This window comes from Ostrea edulis, chromosome 8 (genome assembly GCF_947568905.1).
Source record: "Ostrea edulis chromosome 8, xbOstEdul1.1, whole genome shotgun sequence".
Classification (NCBI taxonomy): domain Eukaryota; kingdom Metazoa; phylum Mollusca; class Bivalvia; order Ostreida; family Ostreidae; genus Ostrea; species Ostrea edulis.
Genome location: NC_079171.1, coordinates 24,323,916 through 24,344,434, shown reverse-complemented (window position 1 = coordinate 24,344,434; position 20,519 = coordinate 24,323,916). Strand labels below are relative to the sequence as shown.

At 33.6% G+C, this 20,519-nt stretch overlaps 1 protein-coding gene across 4 annotated transcripts; it reads right to left on the bottom strand.

Moving 5' to 3' along the window:
• Positions 1-4,276: 4,276 nt before the first annotated feature.
• LOC125661019 (biogenesis of lysosome-related organelles complex 1 subunit 6-like) lies at positions 4,277-20,252 on the bottom strand. Of its 4 annotated transcripts, none has more exons than XM_056147228.1 (7): positions 20,157-20,229; positions 18,504-18,610; positions 16,719-16,814; positions 16,490-16,664; positions 15,553-15,640; positions 9,020-9,106; positions 4,277-6,072 (listed from the first exon to the last, which is right to left on the bottom strand). In XM_056147228.1, the coding sequence occupies exons 2-7, from the start codon at positions 18,556-18,558 to the stop codon at positions 5,950-5,952; spliced, it is 624 nt and encodes a 207-aa protein (XP_056003203.1). In that variant the 5' UTR covers positions 18,559-18,610; positions 20,157-20,229; the 3' UTR covers positions 4,277-5,949. The 4 variants fall into 4 exon arrangements, with proteins under 4 accessions (XP_056003203.1, XP_056003204.1, XP_048748815.2 ...); XM_056147229.1 differs by lacking the exon at positions 20,157-20,229 and adding an exon at positions 20,010-20,149; XM_048892858.2 differs by having other exon boundaries at positions 16,490-16,814; positions 20,157-20,252.
• Positions 20,253-20,519: the final 267 nt, after the last annotated feature.

Here is a 20,519-nt window from a genome sequence, read left to right as displayed (position 1 = left end):
GCAAAATTTCAAACAAGTTCTTCGAGAGCACTGTTCTATTTCGTCCATGCATTTATCCTTGCGCTCCTTGTGATCCACCTCTTTCTTTTCCAGTTTGTACACCTTACTCACCAACGTCTATGATATTACATTATTTACGATTTATTGATTGATTGTATCTTCTTTAACGTCTCTCTCTCTCTCTCTCTAGGGAATGTGTCGCTCATATGGAGACGTCACCAAGACCAGTGTTCAAGGGCTTCAAATTTAGGCCTTTGCTCGACGTTTACGGTCATTGAGCAGTGGGGGTTCTTTAGCGTACCACACTTACTCCGACACGGGGCATCCATTTTTAAGGTCATCTCCGAGGACCCGTGACATTCACACCTGATGCCAAGCGTTTGGCGATGGAACGGTCACTACCTGTTTTAACGACTACATCATTTATGATCTCAGCAGTTCCCCCATACATTCTTCATTTTGAGAAATCGCTTTTAATGCATAGAGTAGATTATGGAGCTTCTGTGTTTTACCCTAGATTTTAGATTGAGTAAAGAATTGCTAGAATTTGGTTTGTCTTATTTCTCATTGTTTGTTACGTTTTTGTTTTGAGATATTTAGCCATTTCAAACATCAACAAACACGGCAGACACTGTACGTTTATACACTGAAATGCGGAGTAGTGAACTAGCGAGCTGACCTCACTCACAGGTATATTGTAGATAATTCAAATATCTTCACTTTTTATACTTTCAGGTCAAGGTCAAGCTTCACGAGAAAATAAGGTCTTGTCATAAAGAACTGACATACGAAATATGAAAGCCCTACCTTAGGTAGTTCAGGAGATATTGAATGGAACATGATTTTTTTTAATAATTAGGTCAAACACCAAGGTTAAAAGATTGAACATTATTGCATACAATGTCTTGCCATAAAGAAGCTGTATACAAAATATGAAAGTTCCACCTAAAATGGTTTCGAATGTATTTAATAGCTTAAGTTTTCCTATCAGTGGGTCAAACTCCGAGTTCAAGGTCACATGACCATGAAATGAAAGGTCTTTTCATCAGAATATATATACAAGATAATATTATGAAAGATCTACCTTAAATACAATGTAGTTCAGGACATTGCATTAGTAAGATTTTTATTAAAAGTAGTCCAAACTTTCAGGTCAAGGTCACATAATCATACACCATTGCATCACGTGAAAGGAAAAAAAATCAAGAATATCAGCATACAACACTTTATTCCCCTGAGGACCATGAATTGCACAAACTTAGATTTTCTCTATACAGTATTAGGAAACGTTCATGTAAATTTGAACTTCTCTGGCCTAGTGGGTTTTGAGAAGATTTTCCCTATATACTTGAATGTAAAAGTTTCATCCCCTATTGTGGTCCCACTCTATTCCCAGAGGCCATGAATTGAACAGTCTTCAATCTGCACTATGTCAGGAAGCTTTCATCTATACTTAAACTCTTCTGGCCTAGCAGTACTAGAGAAAATTTATATATTTGGATGTAAAACGATGACCCCTATTATGGCCCATCATACTGCAGGGGCCATGATTTGAACAAACTTGAATTTGCACTATGTCAGAAAGCTTTCATGTAAATTTGACTTTTCTGACCCAGTGGTTATTGAGAATAAGATGTTTAAAGATTTTCCCTATATATTTGCATGTAAAACTTTGACCCCCTATTGTAATCCTAAAAACAAATGTGGCCCCATCTTATCCCAGGGGTCATGGTTTAAATAAAATTGAATTTGCTCTGTCAGGAAGCTTTCATGTAAATATCAATTCTTCTGGTCCAGTGGTTCTTGAGATTTTCAAATGATTCCACTCTAGTTTTGCATTTTCATGATTATCTCCCCTTTGAAGGGGGCATGATCCTTCATTTAAACAACGTTAATCCCATTCTCCCATGGATGATGTGTTTTAAGTTTACTTGAATTTGGCCCTGTGGTTCTGGAGAAGATGAAAATGTGAAAAATTAACAGACGGACGAGTAATCAGAATAGTATAGCTCACACAAGCATTTAGCTCACCTACATGCAACTGAACATCCGACTAAGGGGGACATGCAAATAGCGCTAAAAGTCTGGATGGACACGATCCCCATTCAACGGCCACACTTACTACATGTATATCTTGTTAATGAACTATGTATACTTGGTGAACCTTGCAGACATTCTGTTTCGGAGAGTAAATGATTTAATGAAGCAAACGTTAATTTGGTTTTCTACAATATTTTTTAAAATTCATTATTACAATGTGCTCACTATCAATACATGCGACAACAATACAATAGATTTGTACATGTTAGCTATCAGTCATGGAAAATCCGATATCTTGAAAAATAAAATCACAATGCGATGAATTTACATGTACATAAATGTATGGAGATGGTGGTATAATGTTAAAAATATTGAATGAATAGAATTAACTTAAGAGTATTTTACAACCAATAATTTTTAAGCAATATTTTCATCCTAACAAAGATTTTATCATAAATATGTTCTCCTATGTTTCAATAAGCAATTCCAAATCACTTACCAGACTGAGTTTTGTCTAACGATAAAGTAACAAAATTTATTACGATTGTTTTGAAAATGGACTAAATGGGATGAAATACCTATTTGATAAAAACATGGGACTCTTCGATAATTATCCTGTAATTCAATGATTTCTGAACATCGTCACACACTTTTAAACATGCAAAGAAATTAACTCCATGCTTAAAGTAGACAATGGACTAATCAGGTGAAGAAAATTCATTGCTGTTTGTGTGTGTTTATGTATATTTTTTAAAAAATTACATGAAAAAAGAACCCACGGCTTGGATTTCATTTATAATTTCTCAAAAATCGCTAAAACGCATCAAAGATGTGTTTGGCCGAGTTGCAGTTTGGAAAATTATGCAGCTTGCACTCACGGAGTAAAAACATGCACATATTTAATATAGTTTATAAGTATGGAGCTTTGAATGGCCGCAATAGGTATTTAGTGTGATAATGACCTTGACCTTTGGATCTTAAAAGCAACACGAATCTTGAATGTCATCAGGATTTGAAGTCTGATAAACATGCACCAGCAAGTACATGTTTAAAAGTTAGAGGCAAGCTCAAATCTACAGTATATAGTGAAAAAGAGACCTTGACCTTTTGACCTCAAAATAAATAGGAATTTTCCTCTTTTGGATGTGATCAAAATATGCAAGTTTGACAAAGACGAACCAAGTAGTATGAAAGTTAGAAACCAGACAAGCTCAAATATATGGCATTTAGTGACAAAGTGACCTTGACCTTTTGACCTCAAAATAGATAGGGACCTTCCTCTTTTAGATGTGATCATGTTATGTAAGTCTCACAAAGATGTACGAAGAAGTATGAAAGTTAGAGACCGGACAAGCTAATTGTGGACGCCGCCAACCCGGACGCCCATCCTTTGCCAATTTAAAAGCAGAGATTTGCTACGCAACTCGAGTAAAAATAAACTTTTAATGACTGGAAAGTTAGAGCTGATCAGACTGTGGGAGAGGTGACCAGGATCATGGATCTTCAGTGGATCGAGGTCTCTGATTGGGCATGCTTTCTTATAACATCAAGCACACTTAATGAAAAAACAAGAGGTGTTTGTGAAACACAAATGCCCCCCGATAATGGCCAATTCCACAGATGGCCATGCAATGTCACAAGGAAAAATATCTTGGTACCAGTAGAATTATTTTGTTACAAGAAATGCTCATGTACAATATGAAATCTCTAATATTTACCATTTAGAAGTTATGACCAATGTCAATTTTTTGAAAGTAGGTCAAAAGGTTTAGTATCCACAGAAAGGTCTTGTCACAAGGAACACTCATGTGAAATATCATTGCTCTAGCACTTTCTGTTCAAAACTTATTAGCAAGGTTAAAGTTTTCAAAAAGTAGGTCAAACGGTCAAATATTTTGGTACTCATGCAAAGGTCTTGTCGCAAGGACTACTCGTGAAATATCAAAGCTCTTACACTTACTGTTCAACATTTATTAGCAAGGTTAAATGTTTTAAAAAGTAGGTCAAACTCCAAGGTCAAGTTCACAGGTTAAAAAATTTTGGTAACCATGGATAGATCTTGTCACAAAGAATACTCATGAGAAATATCAAAGCTCTAGCACTTACTGTTCAAAAGTTATTAGCAAGGTTAAAGTTTCAGACAGAATGACAGACAGGACAAAAACAATATGCCCCCCCCCCCCCCCCCCCCCCCCTGATCTTCGATCTCGTGGACATAAAAACTCAACTTGGTTAATGACTTTTTTGCACAATTTGGCAAATATGTGCATATTTTTCCATGAAACTTTTATTCATTGAACATATGAAATAAGCAAGAACTTTACAAAATTGTGCCATATGTATAAACTCAAATACTAGAGCTGAAACGAAACTCCCTCTTCACGATACCATAAATGTTGCAATACTTATGCCACGATTTCAATACAATACAAAATTTACACAAGAAACCAATAATAACATTGAAGAAAAATTTAAATACCAAGATTCAAAATCATAATTCTAAAAAATGTTTCCAAGCTGTCAAACGGCAAGATGTCTGTTGGCTCTGTAGTTTAAACTGATAAAGTTCATAATTATTTTTGTCAGTCTTGAGACAAACAACGTTCTGAAATTGATATATTGAATAAAAAATTGATATTTTCATAGTAGTTATTTTCACACTGAAAATAACAACCAGAACTAAATGTACTTGACACAGTATTCATCAGCGATATGCAAGATCACTTTCACTTTACATTAAATATAATAAATTTTTCATGTTTTTTGTTTTTATTTGAATACCAAAAATAATACTGAATCATCGTTGTCTTTTTATTCAAATGTATTGATTTTTAAAAAAAATATTTTGCATATTTCTTAAGATATATTCTCTGCACAATATTGTTTTGAACGTCAGCACAGGCACAGCTAAAAGTGCTTAAGAAAAAACTGAAGAAAATGTGATAAACATAAAATTTAAAGTTTTTGTTGCTGGATATAGAATTTATTTCACTCGTGAGACAGGATTTTTTTGTTCACTCCTGCTTCACACTCGTGAAAATATTAAAAAAAAAATCTTGGTTTCACTCATGAAATAAATTTTATATCCAACATGAAAACATTGAATATCCTATATATACTCACTTGGCACTAAAGAAAAAAACTACAATAAGTGAATCCGGGAGAGATCACTTGAAGTCTTGTGTATTTCCTTGTGCAACGTAATGGGATTTCTTAAATTACAGTATCTATACAAAATATCACATATCATTCACATTTATATCCAATGCAATGACAAGGAAATGATAAAACTACATGTACATCTACTACAAACCTATTCTCTTTCATTGTACATTATATCTCCTTACAATTTTTTCAATAAACATAAGATGTAAGCTTTAGACAGCACTACCATCTTTATCATGTAAATGACCTTTCAACCAGTCCTATATTCATGACAAATAAAAGTCAAATTACAAAGATTAATTCATATAAAGCAAAAGCTGTCCCTAGTCAGTTTGTTATACACAATAGAGTGGAAATTTCTCCCTTAGATAATCAAGATATGTCACTCTATCATAATGGTGAACAGGAATGAGTATTGCATGGACCCTTGCATCCTTTGTGTGGACCCTATGATGATTTTTTGACGACCTCTAACATGTTTTCCCTCTCCTGTCTCTTGTTCCCTACTGGTAAGGCATGTAACTAATGGCGAATGTGAATGAGTATATTATGATGGTGACTTTTTGACGACTTTGGTCTCTAACATTTTCTCCCACTCCTGCTCTCGTTTCCGTTGTGTCAACCCTATGATGACTTTCTGACGACCTTGGCCTCTAACATTTTCTCCCTCTCCTGTCTCTTGTTCCCTACTGGTGAAGCATGTAATTAATGGTGAATGTGAATGAGTATATCATTGTGTGGACCCTATGATGACTTTTTGACGACCTTGGCCTCTAACATTTTCTCCCTCTCCTGCTCTCGTTCCCGTTGGTGAACTCTCTGAAGATCCTCTTTCTGTTTTTGTTGCTGTAATTTCACTGCTCGCTTCTGTAAATGGAAATGTCACTATTTATAGGAATGCAAACTAAATAATAATGGTATTTCGCTTTTGTATTGTTTTGTTGATTACTGCTCATTTTGTTTTGTTTTGGTTAAAATTTGTTGGTTAGTTTCTTTTTACTTTGATTTGTTTGTTTTTTTCTTGTTTGTTTGGGCAATCAGCACATTTTGGTAAAGTCAAAATAGAATATGAAAGTCAAATGTGAGAAAGGCCCCACAATGAAGACAATGCCACACATAATGAATGACAATGTTATACATGCACAAAATACAACAAATCCTTATGCATCTGTGCTATACTGTATTATTACCTAATCTACAATATAGATTTATATTGCATATATTTTTCTGTTTTCCAACTTTAATCAGCAGAGAAAGGTACACAAAATGAGTAGGGGTGAAACTGTTCATCATGTGACCTACTATTACCTGATCACATGACGAAATGTTTCCCGGTTACATGACGAACTGTTTCCCAATCACTTGAGAAACTCTTACCCGATTAGCAGATTAGGTAATAAAACAATTATATCATGTCCACTAGGGAAACAGTTAAAACTATTGCCTCTCAGTAGTGATGAAGACCCGGAAAACTGTTGTCCTCGGCCTACGGCCTCTGACAACAGTTTCCCGGGCTTTCCCCACTACTTTGGGACAATAGTTTTAACTGTTCCCTGAATAGGCATGAAATAATTGTATACTACTTTCACCATGTAACAAGATGGCACTACTCATATAAGTTGTGTAAAATATGAAAACAAAAATATGGACCGTGGGGACCCTGGTTAGTATACATGTAGGTCCTTAGTACCCCTTGCTGTAAGAGGCGACTAAATGGGGCGGTCCTTCGGATGAGACCGCAAAAACTGAGACCCTAAGTCACAGTAGGTGTGGCACGATAAAGATCCCTCCCTGCTCAAAGGCCGAAAGCACTGAGCATAGGCCTAAATTTTGTAGCCCTTCACTAACAATGGTGAAGTCTCCATATGAGTGAAAAATTCTTGAGAGGGACGTTAAACAAAATAAAATCAATCAATAAAAACAAAAATATTTTAATTACATATGGCTTGAGAACTGGTTTCATACAATTTGCACCAAATTTTTATGTTCACAAGGAATAACTCCCAAGAAAAAAAAAATTAATAAGAATTTCCTGCAAAAATGTACATTTATAAAGCATGTCCTTATTAACTACAAAGATTCATGAAATTCTGTTCTGCGGTTTCAGCGTTGAATTGACAAATATTTTAGTACTATATTCAATTTTGCCCAAAGAATCTGAATTTCCTGCATATACACACATGTACACAGTATGTCCTTATTAACTACAGTCTCATGAAATTCTGTTGAGCAGTTTCAGAGGAGTTGTGCTGACAAGAACAGGACTGATAGAGGCCAAACTTCTAATCTAACAAAAACAGAACTGGCAGACTGACTGAAGGATGGACGGGTCAAAAGCATCTTACCCTACACAACTGTCTCTAGTCACATTTGTAACCTTCAGTTAACAGATGTTCTAGTCACATTCGTAACCTTCTGTTAACAGATGTTTTAGGGGTACCTGTAAAGTGCGAAACGAAATCGAAACGAAATCTACCGAAATGAAATCTACCGAAACGAAACGAAACCTACTGAAACAAAACGAAACCCACCGAAACGAAACGAAACCTACTGAAACGAAACAGATTGTATAATCGAAATCTTTTAATTATAATAATTAAAAATGGTATCTTAGGCCCTTGTTAAAGTTTACACATATAAATAAAATTCGCCTCCCCTTTGATGTAGGCTTTCGGTTTGACTGATACAAAGTTTTAAAAGTTGGAAGGGGGGGGGGGGGGGGGGGGGGGGGTAAGCACAAAGTACATAAATATCATGTGCAATTAGCTTCGGATCCATAAATTTCAGAACGGAAGGTTACAGTCTCACAGGTCAGAGGTCTGGGGAAACACACTAAATGAGGGATGGGGTCGCCGGCGTTGGATCAGCTTTTGGACATAAATACATGTTTCAGTATTTTTTGCTCTAAAGACAAATATATGTATACATGTGGATATTGTGTATTTGTATGTAGTATATCAAACGGTGGATTCTGAATATGCCCTCCCGTTCTCTTTGTGATTTCTGCTTAAAATTCCCTCGTTCTTAAGCCTTTTTCAGTTTACAAAATGCCGACCTCCTCCTAATATTATTGCATTAAAAAAATTCCGTTTTCCGTCCCATTTTCAATTCCCCGTCTTAGCAACACCCCAAATGTATAGAGTTTTTCCATTATTGAAAGTATTCGCACCTCAGCAGTTAGAGATAAAATAAGAGGTTAAGAGCTCTTCCTGCTTTCAATTTTCTCAGACACGAGCTTCTTCAAACAATGTATCTATGCCCAAAGACGGATCCAACGTCGGCGATCCCACCCCTCGTATAATGTGTTTCCCCAGATCTCTGAGACTGCAACCCTCGGTTCTGAAATTTATGGATCCAAAACTAATTGTACATGGTATTTAATCAACTACGGATATGTACTTTGTGCTTACCCCCCCCCCCCCCCCCCCCCCCCACCCTTTTTCCAACTTTTAAAACTTTGTAACAGTCAAGCCGAAAGCCTACATCAAAGGGGAGGGGAATGTTATATGTGGTAACTTTCACAGGGGCCTAAGATACCATTTTTAATTATTACAATTAAAAGAGTTCGGTTATACAATCTGTTTCATTTCGTTAGGTTTCGTTTCGTTTCGGTGGGTTTCGTTTCGTTTCGGTAGATTTCGTTTCGTTTCGGTAGATTTCGTTTCATTTCATTTCGATTTTGTTTCGCACTTTACAGGTACCCATGTTTTAGTCACATTTGTAACCTTCTGTTAACAAATATTCCAATACTTTCTCTGTTAAGTTCCAGGTTTTTTTCTGTTACATTCTGTTATGTTCCACTTCTCTCTCTTACCTTCAACTTGCCAGATTTGTCTGACAAAGCATTCATCTCCTTCTTGAGGTTTAACAACTTCATTTGATATCTCCTTGCCTGGGACATCTACGACAAAGTGTAAGTTATCAGTTGTCTGCATATTCAATTAATTCAATTCCTGTGTACGTCAAATCTGACTTAAAACAAACAAGATTCACAGAAATTTTAAATTTCATGTAACAATTTTTTTTTATAAAAACAAAACCTTTATATATTCAATTTGAAAAAGATATCCAACTCAAGCTGTAATGAGCCCCTCAGCCTTTATCATATGTGATTACCAATATGTCAGATTTACATTTAAACAGTCATCAAATTTGCTATATGAATGCACATCAACACATTACATGTGCTTTAATCAGCAAGATGCATTAAAACTAGAAAGTTTTCAGTTAATGATATGAAAGACTTACGATTACATAGAAATCATATAAGGCATATAAACCTTTACAGTTTGCAGTTAACGATATGAGAAAGACTTTCTTGAAAAACATATGAGTACACATAAATCATAACATGCTTATATGTACATGTATTTTGATTGTAGTTATGAAGTGAATTGAAACGCAGTATTAAGTCTTCCCCGGAAGACATGTGTCGCCTGCTAGTTCATTCTATATGTAATATATCACGTATAATGTTGAAAAAGTAAATTATTGAAATGGTTTTTGTCACTAAACAGGAAGTTGATAAGCAACAGATTCGAAAATGTCTTACACAATACAGTTGGCCACACTGATGCTCTGTGCCAAATATCAGGGAGTTGCCCCATGTGGTTCTTGAGAAAACTGTGACAGAAATTTTTTTGCTGTAAAAAATTCTAAGTCCCGGCAAACAGGAAGTTGATAAGCGACTGATTCGAAAATGTCTTACACAATACAGTTGGCCACACTGATGCTCTGTGCCAAATATCAGGGAGTTGCCCCATGTGGTTCTTGAGAAAACTGTGACAGAAATTTTTTGTGACGACGACGATGCCAGACGACGACGCAGGACGACGCAAGACGATGGATAGTGATCCCTATATGTCGCCACTGCGTAACGCAGGCGACACAAACATGTACCACCTATCATGGACAAGTCTAGAACTTCATGTGTAAAGAATGAGAGAAATGTGTCCTTGCAGGTAACTAAGTAAAGCAACCAATAATTAAACTACTTAAATTTGGAACAAGTGTCTAAAAGCTCCTATAGTGACCCTGACCTTTGATCTTTTAACTCTAAGATTCTTTCTCTCTTGATAACAAAATTACATACAAAATATCAAATTAATTGAGCAAAATATGTGGCCTGTAGAGTGTTTACAAGCTCAGTGTTACACACACACAAACTCACCCACACACAAACAGTTCTGTCACTGTATCTCCTCTCTCAATGAACTGTGACTAGTGAGGGGATAACAAAAGTAAACTTTGTTTTGATACTCGTCACATGTGCTCACTAAAATCAGTCACATGATCAGTCACATGACTGCCTATATGGGTGTTGTACGGTTCATCAGTTTTTTAACAGTGATACTATATATTGTATTGTGTCAGAAAAAAAATTCATACTCACCATATGTATGTAAACAGTGATACTATATGTATGTAAACTGTGATAATATTTCATATTGTGTTAACAGTGACACTATATTGTGTTGTGTTAACAATGATACAATATGGTGTTGTGTTAACAGTGATATAATATCGTATTGTGTTAAAAATTATACAATATTACGTTGTCTTAAAAAAAGACACTATCTCGTATTGTATTAACAGTGACACTATATTGCGTTGTGTTAACAGTGACACTGTATTGTGTTAACAGTGACACTATATTGTATTGTGTTAACAGTGACACTATATTGTATTGTGTTAACAGTGACACTATATTGTATTGTGTTAACAATGACACTATATTGTATTGTGTTAACAGTGACACTATATTGTATTATGTTAACAGTGACACTATACTGTATTGTGTTAACAGTGACACTATATTGTATTGTGTTAACAGTGACATTATATTGTATTGTATTAACAGTGACATTATATTGTATTGTATTAACAGTGACACTATATTGTATTGTATTAACAGTGACACTATATTGTATTGTGTTAACAGTGACACTATATTGTGTTGTGTTAACAGTTACACTATATTGTATTTTGTTAACAGGGACACTATATTGTATTGTGTTAACAGTGACACTATATTGTATTGTGTTAACAGTGACATTATATTGTATTGTGTTAACAGTGACACTATATTGTGTTGTGTTAACAGTGACACTATATTGTATTGTGTTAGCAGTGACCCTATATTGTATTGTGTTAACAGTGACCCTATATTGTATTGTGTTAACAGTGACACTACATTGTATTGTGTTAACAGTGACACTATATTGCATTGTGTTAACAGTGACACTATATTGTATTGTGTTAACAGTGACACTATATTGTATTGCGTTAACAGTGACACTATATTGTATTGTGTTAACAGTGACACTATATTGTATTGTGTTAACAGTGACACTATATTGTATTGTGTTAACAGTGACATTATATTGTATTGTATTAACAGTCACACTACATTGTGTTGTATTAACAGTGACACTATATTGTATTGTGTTAACAGTGACACTATATTGTATTGTGTTAACAGTGACACTATATTGTATTATGTTAACAGTGACACTATATTGTGTTGTGTTAACAGTTACACTATATTGTATTGTGTTAACAGTGACACTATATTGTATTGTGTTAACAGTGACACTACACTGTATTGTGTTAACAGTGACACTATATTGTATTATGTTAACAGTGACACTATATTGTATTGTGTTAACAGTGACACTACACTGTATTGTGTTAACAGTGACACTATATTGTATTATGTTAACAGTGACACTATATTGTGTTGTATTAACAGTGACACTATATTGTATTGTGTTAACAGTGACACTATATTGTATTAACAGTGACACTATATTGTATTATGTTAACAGTGACACTATATTGTGTTGTATTAATAGTGACACTATATTGTGTTGTGTTAACAGTGACACTATATTGTATTATGTTAACAGTGACACTATATTGTGTTGTATTAACAGTGACACTATATTGTATTATGTTAACAGTGACACTATATTGTATTATGTTAACAGTGACACTATATTGTATTGTGTTAACAGTGACACTACATTGTATTGTATTAACAGTGACACTATATTGTGTTGTATTAACAGTGACACTATATTGTATTGTGCTAACAGTGACACTATATTGTATTGTGTTAACAGTGACACTGTATTGTATTGTGTTAATAGTGACATTATATTGTATTGTGTTAACAGTGACACTATATTGTGCTAACAGTGACACTATATTGTATTGTGTTAGCACTGACACTATATTGTATTGTGTTAGCACTGACACTATATTTTATTGTGCTAACAGTGACACTATATTTTATTGTGTTAACAGTGACACTATATTGTATTGTGTTAACAGTGACACTATATTGTGTTGTGTTAATAGTGACACTATATTGTATTGTGTTAGCACTGACACTATATTTTATTGTGCTAACAGTGACACTATATTTTATTGTGTTAACAGTGACACTATATTGTATTGTGTTAACAGTGACACTATATTGTATTGTGTTAACAGTGACACTATATTGTGTTGTGTTAATAGTGACACTATATTGTATTGTGTTAACAGTGACATTATATTGTATTGTGTTAACAGTGACACTATATTGTATTGTGTTAACAGTGACACTATATTGTATTGTGTTAACAGTGACACTATATTGAATTGTGTTAACAGTGACACTATATTGTATTGTGTTAACAGTGACATTATATTGTATTGTGTTAACAGTGACACTATATTGTATTGTGTTAACAGTGACATTATATTGTATTGTGTTAACAGTGACACTATATTGTATTGCGTTAAGAGTGACACTATATTGTATTGTGTTAACAGTGACACTATATTGTATTATGTTAACAGTGACACTATATTGTATTGTGTTAACAGTGACACTATATTGTATTGTGTTAACAGTGACACTATATTGTATTGTGTTAACAGTGACACTATATTGTATTATGTTAACAGTGACACTATATTGTGTTGTGTTAACAGTTACACTATATTGTATTGTGTTAACAGTGACACTATATTGTATTATGTTAACAGTGACACTATATTGTGTTGTGTTAACAGTGACACTATATTGTATTATGTTAACAGTCACACTATATTGTGTTGTGTTAACAGTGACACTATATTGTGTTGTATTAACAGTGACACTATATTGTATTGTATTAACAGTGACACTATATTGTATTGTGTTAACAGTGACACTATATTGTATTATGTTAACAGTCACACTATATTGTGTTGTGTTAACAGTCATACTATATTGTATTGTGTTAACAGTGACACTATATTGTATTGTGTTAACAGTGACACTATATTGTATTGTGTTAACAGTGACACTATATTGTATTGTGTTAGCACTGACACTATATTGTATTGTATTAACAGTGATACTATATCATATTGTGTTAACAGTGACACTATATTGTGTTGTATTAACAGTGACACTATATTGTATTGTGTTAACAGTGACATTATATTGTATTGTGTTAACAGTGACACTATATTGTATTGTGTTAACAGTGACACTATATTGTATTGTGTTAACAGTGACACTACATTGTATTGTGTTAACAGTGACACTATATTGTATTGTATTAACAGTGACACTATATTGTATTGTGTTAATAGTGACACTATATTGTATTATGTTAACAGTGACACTATATTGTATTGTGTTAACAGTGACACTATATTGTATTGTGTTAACAGTGACACTACATTGTATTGTGTTAACAGTGACACTATATTGTATTGTGTTAACAGTGACACTATATTGTATTGTGTTAACAGTGACACTATATTGTATTGTGTTAATAGTGACACTATATTGTATTATGTTAACAGTGACACTATATTGTATTGTGTTAACAGTGACACTATATTGTATTGTGATAACAGTGACATTATATTGTATTGTGTTAACAGTGACACTATATTGTATTGTATTAACAGTGACACTATATTGTATTATGTTAACAGTGACACTATATTGTATTGTGTTAACAGTGACACTATATTGTATTGTGTTAACAGTGACATTATATTGTATTGTGTTAACAGTGACACTATATTGTATTGTATTAACAGTGACACTATATTGTATTATGTTAACAGTGACACTATATTGTATTGTGTTAACAGTGACACTATATTGTATTTTGTTAACAGTGACACTATATTGTGTTGTGTTAACAGTGACACTATATTGTATTATGTTAACAGTGACACTATATTGTGTTGTGTTAACAGTGACACTATATTGTGTTGTGTTAACAATGATACAATATGGTGTTGTGTTAACAGTGATATAATATCGTATTGTGTTAAAAATTATACAATATTATGTTGTCTTAAAAAAAGACACTATCTCGTATTGTATTAACAGTGACACTATATTGTGTTGTGTTAACAGTGACACTATATTGTGTTGTGTTAACACTGACACTATATTGTGTTGTGCTAACAGTGACACTATATTGTATTGTGTTAACAGTGACACTATATTGTGTTGTATTATCAGTGACACTATATTGTATTGTATTAACAGTGACACTATATTGTATTGTGTTAACAGTGACACTATATTGTATTGTGTTAACAGTGACACTATATTGTATTGTGTTAACAGTGACGCTATATTGCATTGTGTTAACAGTGACGCTATATTGCATTGTGTTAACAGTGACATTATATTGTATTGTGTTAACAGTGACACTATATTGTATTGTGTTAACAGTGACGCTATATTGCATTGTGTTAACAGTGACACTGTATTGTATTGTGTTAATAGTGACACTATATTGTATTGTGTTAACAGTGACACTATATTGTATTGTGTTAATAGTGACATTATATTGTGTTGTGTTAATAGTGACACTATATTGATTGTGTTAACAGTGACACTATATTGTATTGTGTTAATAGTGACACTATATTGTATTGTGTTAACAGTGAGATTATATTATATTGTGTTAACAGTGACAATATATCATATTGTGTTAACAGTGACACTATATTGTATTGTGTTAACAGTGAGATTATATTATATTGTGTTAACAGTGACAATATATCATATTGTGTTAACAGTGACACTATATTGTATTGTGTTAACAGTGAGATTATTTTGTATTGTGTTAACAGTGACACTTTATAGTATTGTATTAACAGTGACACTATATTGTGTTGTGTTAATAGTGACACTGTATTGTATTGTGTTAATAGTGACACTATATTGTATTGTGTTAACAGTGATACTATATTGTATTGTGTTAACAGTGACACTTTATCGTATTGTGCTATCAGTGACACTAAACATATTGTGCCAGAAAAGAAATTCCTACTCACTATTTGTCTAATTTCCTCCATGTCTTTACAGTCAGTAAACTTGGCGTTCTCCTGCTGGACAGTCTCAATAAGGAACTGCTGGTTCTGTCTGGTAGAAGGACATGATGAACAGTTAATTCATTCATTCACTGCAGAATCACTGATCACTGACAGGTGCTTTATTTTGGTTTATGTATTGATGTGTTCAATAATTTTATACACTGATACATAAAATATAAACGTTATGAACCAGATAACCTAAGAACTCTTCCTTGTAGGGAATTAAATCCCCAAGAACAAAGTTTCTTTCTTTTTCAAATTATGAAAAAAATTATCAACAAATCTACATCTTCATAATTCTGCTGAGCATTCATATGGTCCTGTAAAGACATACAAGGAAATTATATTTTGTGTACTTTTGTTTGTGACGCTGTCAATATTTCCCACAAATAACGTTGCAGTGATGCATTGTGACATCATCAGTTTCACAGGATACTGATACAGAATCAGAAAACCACGGTGTGGTGATCCAGAAAACCGGATCACACGCTGTGAAATCCAGTATCAACGAACGATACATTGATGGGTATATATTAATAAGAAATAGTCTACAAGGCTCAACGTAAGCGCTCTTCATTCCTAAGCTTTCCAGGTGTACATCACACCACGTAATTTTAAGGCAGAGAAATAAGTGAGGGAACATTGCTTTAAGGTTTTACATTTCCTCTGATCAAATATTTTTTAATTTCTCCAAGGAAGACAACCATGCTTTTAACTTTTCTTAATTTCAGTTTGGAAGTCAGTTTGAACTTAAAAAGTAATAAATAATGTGAGATATATGTATAGTAAGTACTCAGAAAATGTATCCTAAATTTCGGTTTGTATTATAAACACTACACTAATGATGTCACACGTCTCATCATAACTAAACATCATTTGCAGCTCTTGTCAAACTTACAAAAGATCATCCAGCGAACTCTTAGATTTCTGTAAGGATGGAAGACAAATTTCTAGTAATCCTAACGACAACTTTTCCACTACTGCTGGATCAATGCTGGATTTTTCCTCCTCCTCTCGATCTGCTGTAGAATGTTCATCAACATCTGGATCTGCTGTAGAATGTACATCAACATCTGGATCTGTTGTGGAATTTCCATTTAGATTTGGATCTGCTGCGGAATTTCCACCAAGATCTGGATCTACTGTGGGATTTCCATCTACTCCTTTCTCAGCAGGCTTGGATTCTGTGACATTATCCTCAAGATTTCCCTCATTGTTGTCATCTGTGAACATCAATGACAATATTCAATGTCGATGGTAATAAAAAGGTGTCTGAATGCACATGACCATGAGTTCAATTCACTGCGACACTTGCACAGTAATTGTAAAGTGGTGATGACTACAGCTCACTGGGTAGAGCATGAATTCATATGCTTAAGCCATATCATTAAAAATATTTTTGTTTGATAAACTCTGACCCACATTTTTCAAGATGGGTCGGTAGGTAGTTTTTTTTTAACGTCATGAATTTTTTAAAATATTTTCTTTTAAAATAAGGAGAATTTTCTATTTTTCAAGGGAACGAAAAAAAAAAAAAAAAATGAAATTTTAAATTGCTGAAAAAAAAATTATTGGGTAGGAACAAATTTGTACATCAAACAAATCAATTTTTATTTTGGCCTTATATGGACATCCAAAGTTTGATGTGTAAAATGGAGGATGGCAAAAAACAGTGGGGGAGGGGGTAGGCTGGCAAAACATTACTCTTCCATAACATTTCCACATGAATTTGTTTTTAAAACCATTGCTCCTTGTATTTCAATAGGCCTGCATGCAATGTATATGTACAACTTCTAATCATAGTATGGTGAAATATTTCTTCCATCTTTATCCCAGATACTATCTTTCTGCTGATACATAATTCTCTTTAGAGAAGTGGACAGGTATAGCCTACATCTACTTCTATAAAGAGAATTTTTTAAATCATTATGTCAGACAGCATTTTCTTTATAAGCAAAGATAATTTTATCTTGTCAACATACTTAAGCATGATTATGCCTCAACTGTCATCCACTGGTCAACATAATTCTTTGGCAAGTCAATATCATGACCTAATAATTCAACATAACAAGCAATCATGTTGTTGTACTATATATAAATCATGCTGACTAGTCAAAATATTAACTTGAGAAGTGGATGGTACAAATCAGGAATTTTCAAGTCCCGTAGACAAAACTTTTGACTATAAGGTTAAGTTCCTTAATGTTAGTTTCTATCATTTAATATCATACATGATCAAATTTGTTGTATGCAATGGACCTTTGCTTGATTTCTTTGTACTGTAGTAGTTGGACATTCTGCCACTACTATTGATATGTTCTTTTTACTTCGCGTTGTGTTTTTTTTAAATGATGATAAGTGTTATATAAAGTATTCAACCCTTTAGATATTTCCAGGTAAGTTTGAGTCCGCCTAGAGTATGGCTAGCAACAAAATACTAAATAAAGTTTTAAACCTTTAATAAAGTTCGACAATTGTATGATAAATACCAAAATAATAATCCCGGGGAATGAATGTGGCTTGAGAGAAAAATATAACTAAATAGGAAAAATAAAGAAACAAAAATCAAAAATACAGGGTGAGGTAACTCCTGATATTTACCTTGTTGCAAGGATTGGCTCAGCAGAAGCCCCGAGCACGGTTGTGCTCGGGTTTAAATACTATTCTTAACAAAAGAATGAAAGTAAAAGTTACCTGTAATGTGATTTGATAATAAATCTAGAAGTAACCAATGAAAAGTTTTGTAATAAAATACATTTGAAAATAAAAGATAACTCTCTTCCTGTTTCATGAAATAAACAACTCAAATACGAAGATAGGAATTTACGTAGACAAGTAAGTAGAAAATAATGAAATGGAGATAATATAGACCGTATCACAGTACGAACAGATAATGTAGATCTTGTATTTACCTTTATCACTGTTCTCTTTAATGTCGGATTCTTCTTTTTCTGCAATGTCCGACATCACTAGATTTATTGGATGATGATGATTTCATGCAAAATTCAGATTGTCATCTCTGCAAATGGATATAAACATCAGTACAATTCATGTTTAAAACACTGCTGTATAGATCTAGCATATATATACATGTACCTATATAATATATAGACTTCTCCCCGTGTCTAGATCTAGCATATATATACATATACGTATATAATATATAGACTTCTCCCCGTGTCTACTTCTACTCGTTGAGTGGCTACTGTCATTCTAGGTTAAAGGGACTGGTTCACGATTTTTGATAAAAATATTTTTCATTTTCGATATTAAAAATATTACTCATTCAATGTTGACAGTCAAAATTTTGACCTTCTGAATGCAAGAATAAAAGCAATATTTTAACCTTAAATTTGTGTTATGTAAGCAAAGACTTGAGTCTTTTTATGTATACAAACAAGTGAAATATTGATTTTGTAATATAAAGCATTTTAATTTTGCATAGTCACAAATCTTAACTTTTAGATGACATATTTTACCCTAAAATGCTTGAAATGTGAAAGAAATGATAAATTTAGATCGATATCTATTTCTTTTGAAAATTTTGTAAAACAGACATACCGTAATTTTTGTTTACAAAACAAATAATAAACTCTCTAAAATGAGCTTCTGTGATAATGTATAGCCTTAATTTTTACGTGAAATCTTTTAAACACATTAGACAGTAGATTTTGATCATTAAAAGTGAAAAAGAAAATATTGTGGAAAATCGTGAATCAGTCCCTTTTTCATGATGTGCACATGAACAGGTTGGGAACATTTCCCCTATAGCGAGATATTCTCGCTAAAACGTGATTATCCCTCTTTAGCGAGAGAGTAAACATTACCATAAACAGGTATTTTGGCGTCTTTATTGAAAATAATGACAAATCCCGTGCAACGCTGAATAAGTGCGACACACACTCAACATGATGTGAATTGTTTCTATGAAATTGACAACATAGTCAAGAAATTGCATATCAAAGTTGCTGCATAAGAGGGAGGCAGTCTGAAATCCAATACACATCATGAGTGTTTTTGTTTTGATTAATATATTTGCAGAAGTATCAGACATTTTAGCACTTTTTCTCCTTTTCACATGAAACACGAAGAGATGTACTCTACGGGTGTTTTTCGCGGTTGTACGGGATAAATTTACTCTCGCTAGAGAGGGATAATCGCGTTTTAGCGAGAATATCTCGCTATAGGGGAAGTGTTCCCAATCTGATGAAGTGAAAATGAAATCAAAAGGATAGAAAATAAATAAAGGCGTTGTACGTGAATTTAACAGTGAGTAAAAATATGGCTGCACGTTAACTTAACACGGTTAAAGCAGATGTACATGAATATAATAGATATATGAACTGCTGGTTTATTCGTGGTCACAAGCGCAAGCCTTATGACGGATTCAAGGCCAGGCCGCTACATTGTTAGCCTACACGTAGCAGATGTCACCGGGTAAGGCGTTCCTATTGTTGTGGTTTGAAGATTCCTATACCCATGCAAGTGTGTGATATTGAATTTGACGTGTCTGTGACAGTACTAAGAAATATGAACCATTAAATCTCAGGGAAAAAAATACTAACCATCGTCTTTTTACACCCCCAAACGTAACGCATCTAGGTTTATCATGTCAGTCGAGGTAAACCGAAAGTTATTAAGACTCTTGAGCCCGATTAAAATACCATGACAAATCGGTTGTTAGGGGTTTCGACCCTTATAAAGTTCGATCCTTATTTTTTCGCTCCATAAAATTTCCACATTAAAAAAAAATAGAAATGGTCCCTTGATTTATGAACAAACTCCTGGCTCGCAGGAAAGGTATGAGGGTATATGTACGAAGTTCAATTTAAAATCCTAGTAGTTTACGTTAACTATCAATATTGTAAATGAGAAATATCCAAGCGCGAACTTGCATAGGGCCGAAAATGTTGTGGGCCGAACATGAA

Bases quoted from the DNA above. Each gene is read 5' to 3' on its own strand.
- LOC125661019 (XM_048892858.2), bottom strand. From the start codon at position 18,558: ATGTCGGACATTGCAGAAAAAGAAGAATCCGACATTAAAGAGAACAGT. The intron at 16,815-18,503 runs GTAAATACAAGA...TGATGTTCACAG, and splicing joins TAAAGAGAACAGTGATAAAG to ATGACAACAATGAGGGAAAT. The intron at 15,641-16,489 runs GTAAGTTTGACA...TCCTTCTACCAG, and splicing joins AGTTCGCTGGATGATCTTTT to ACAGAACCAGCAGTTCCTTA.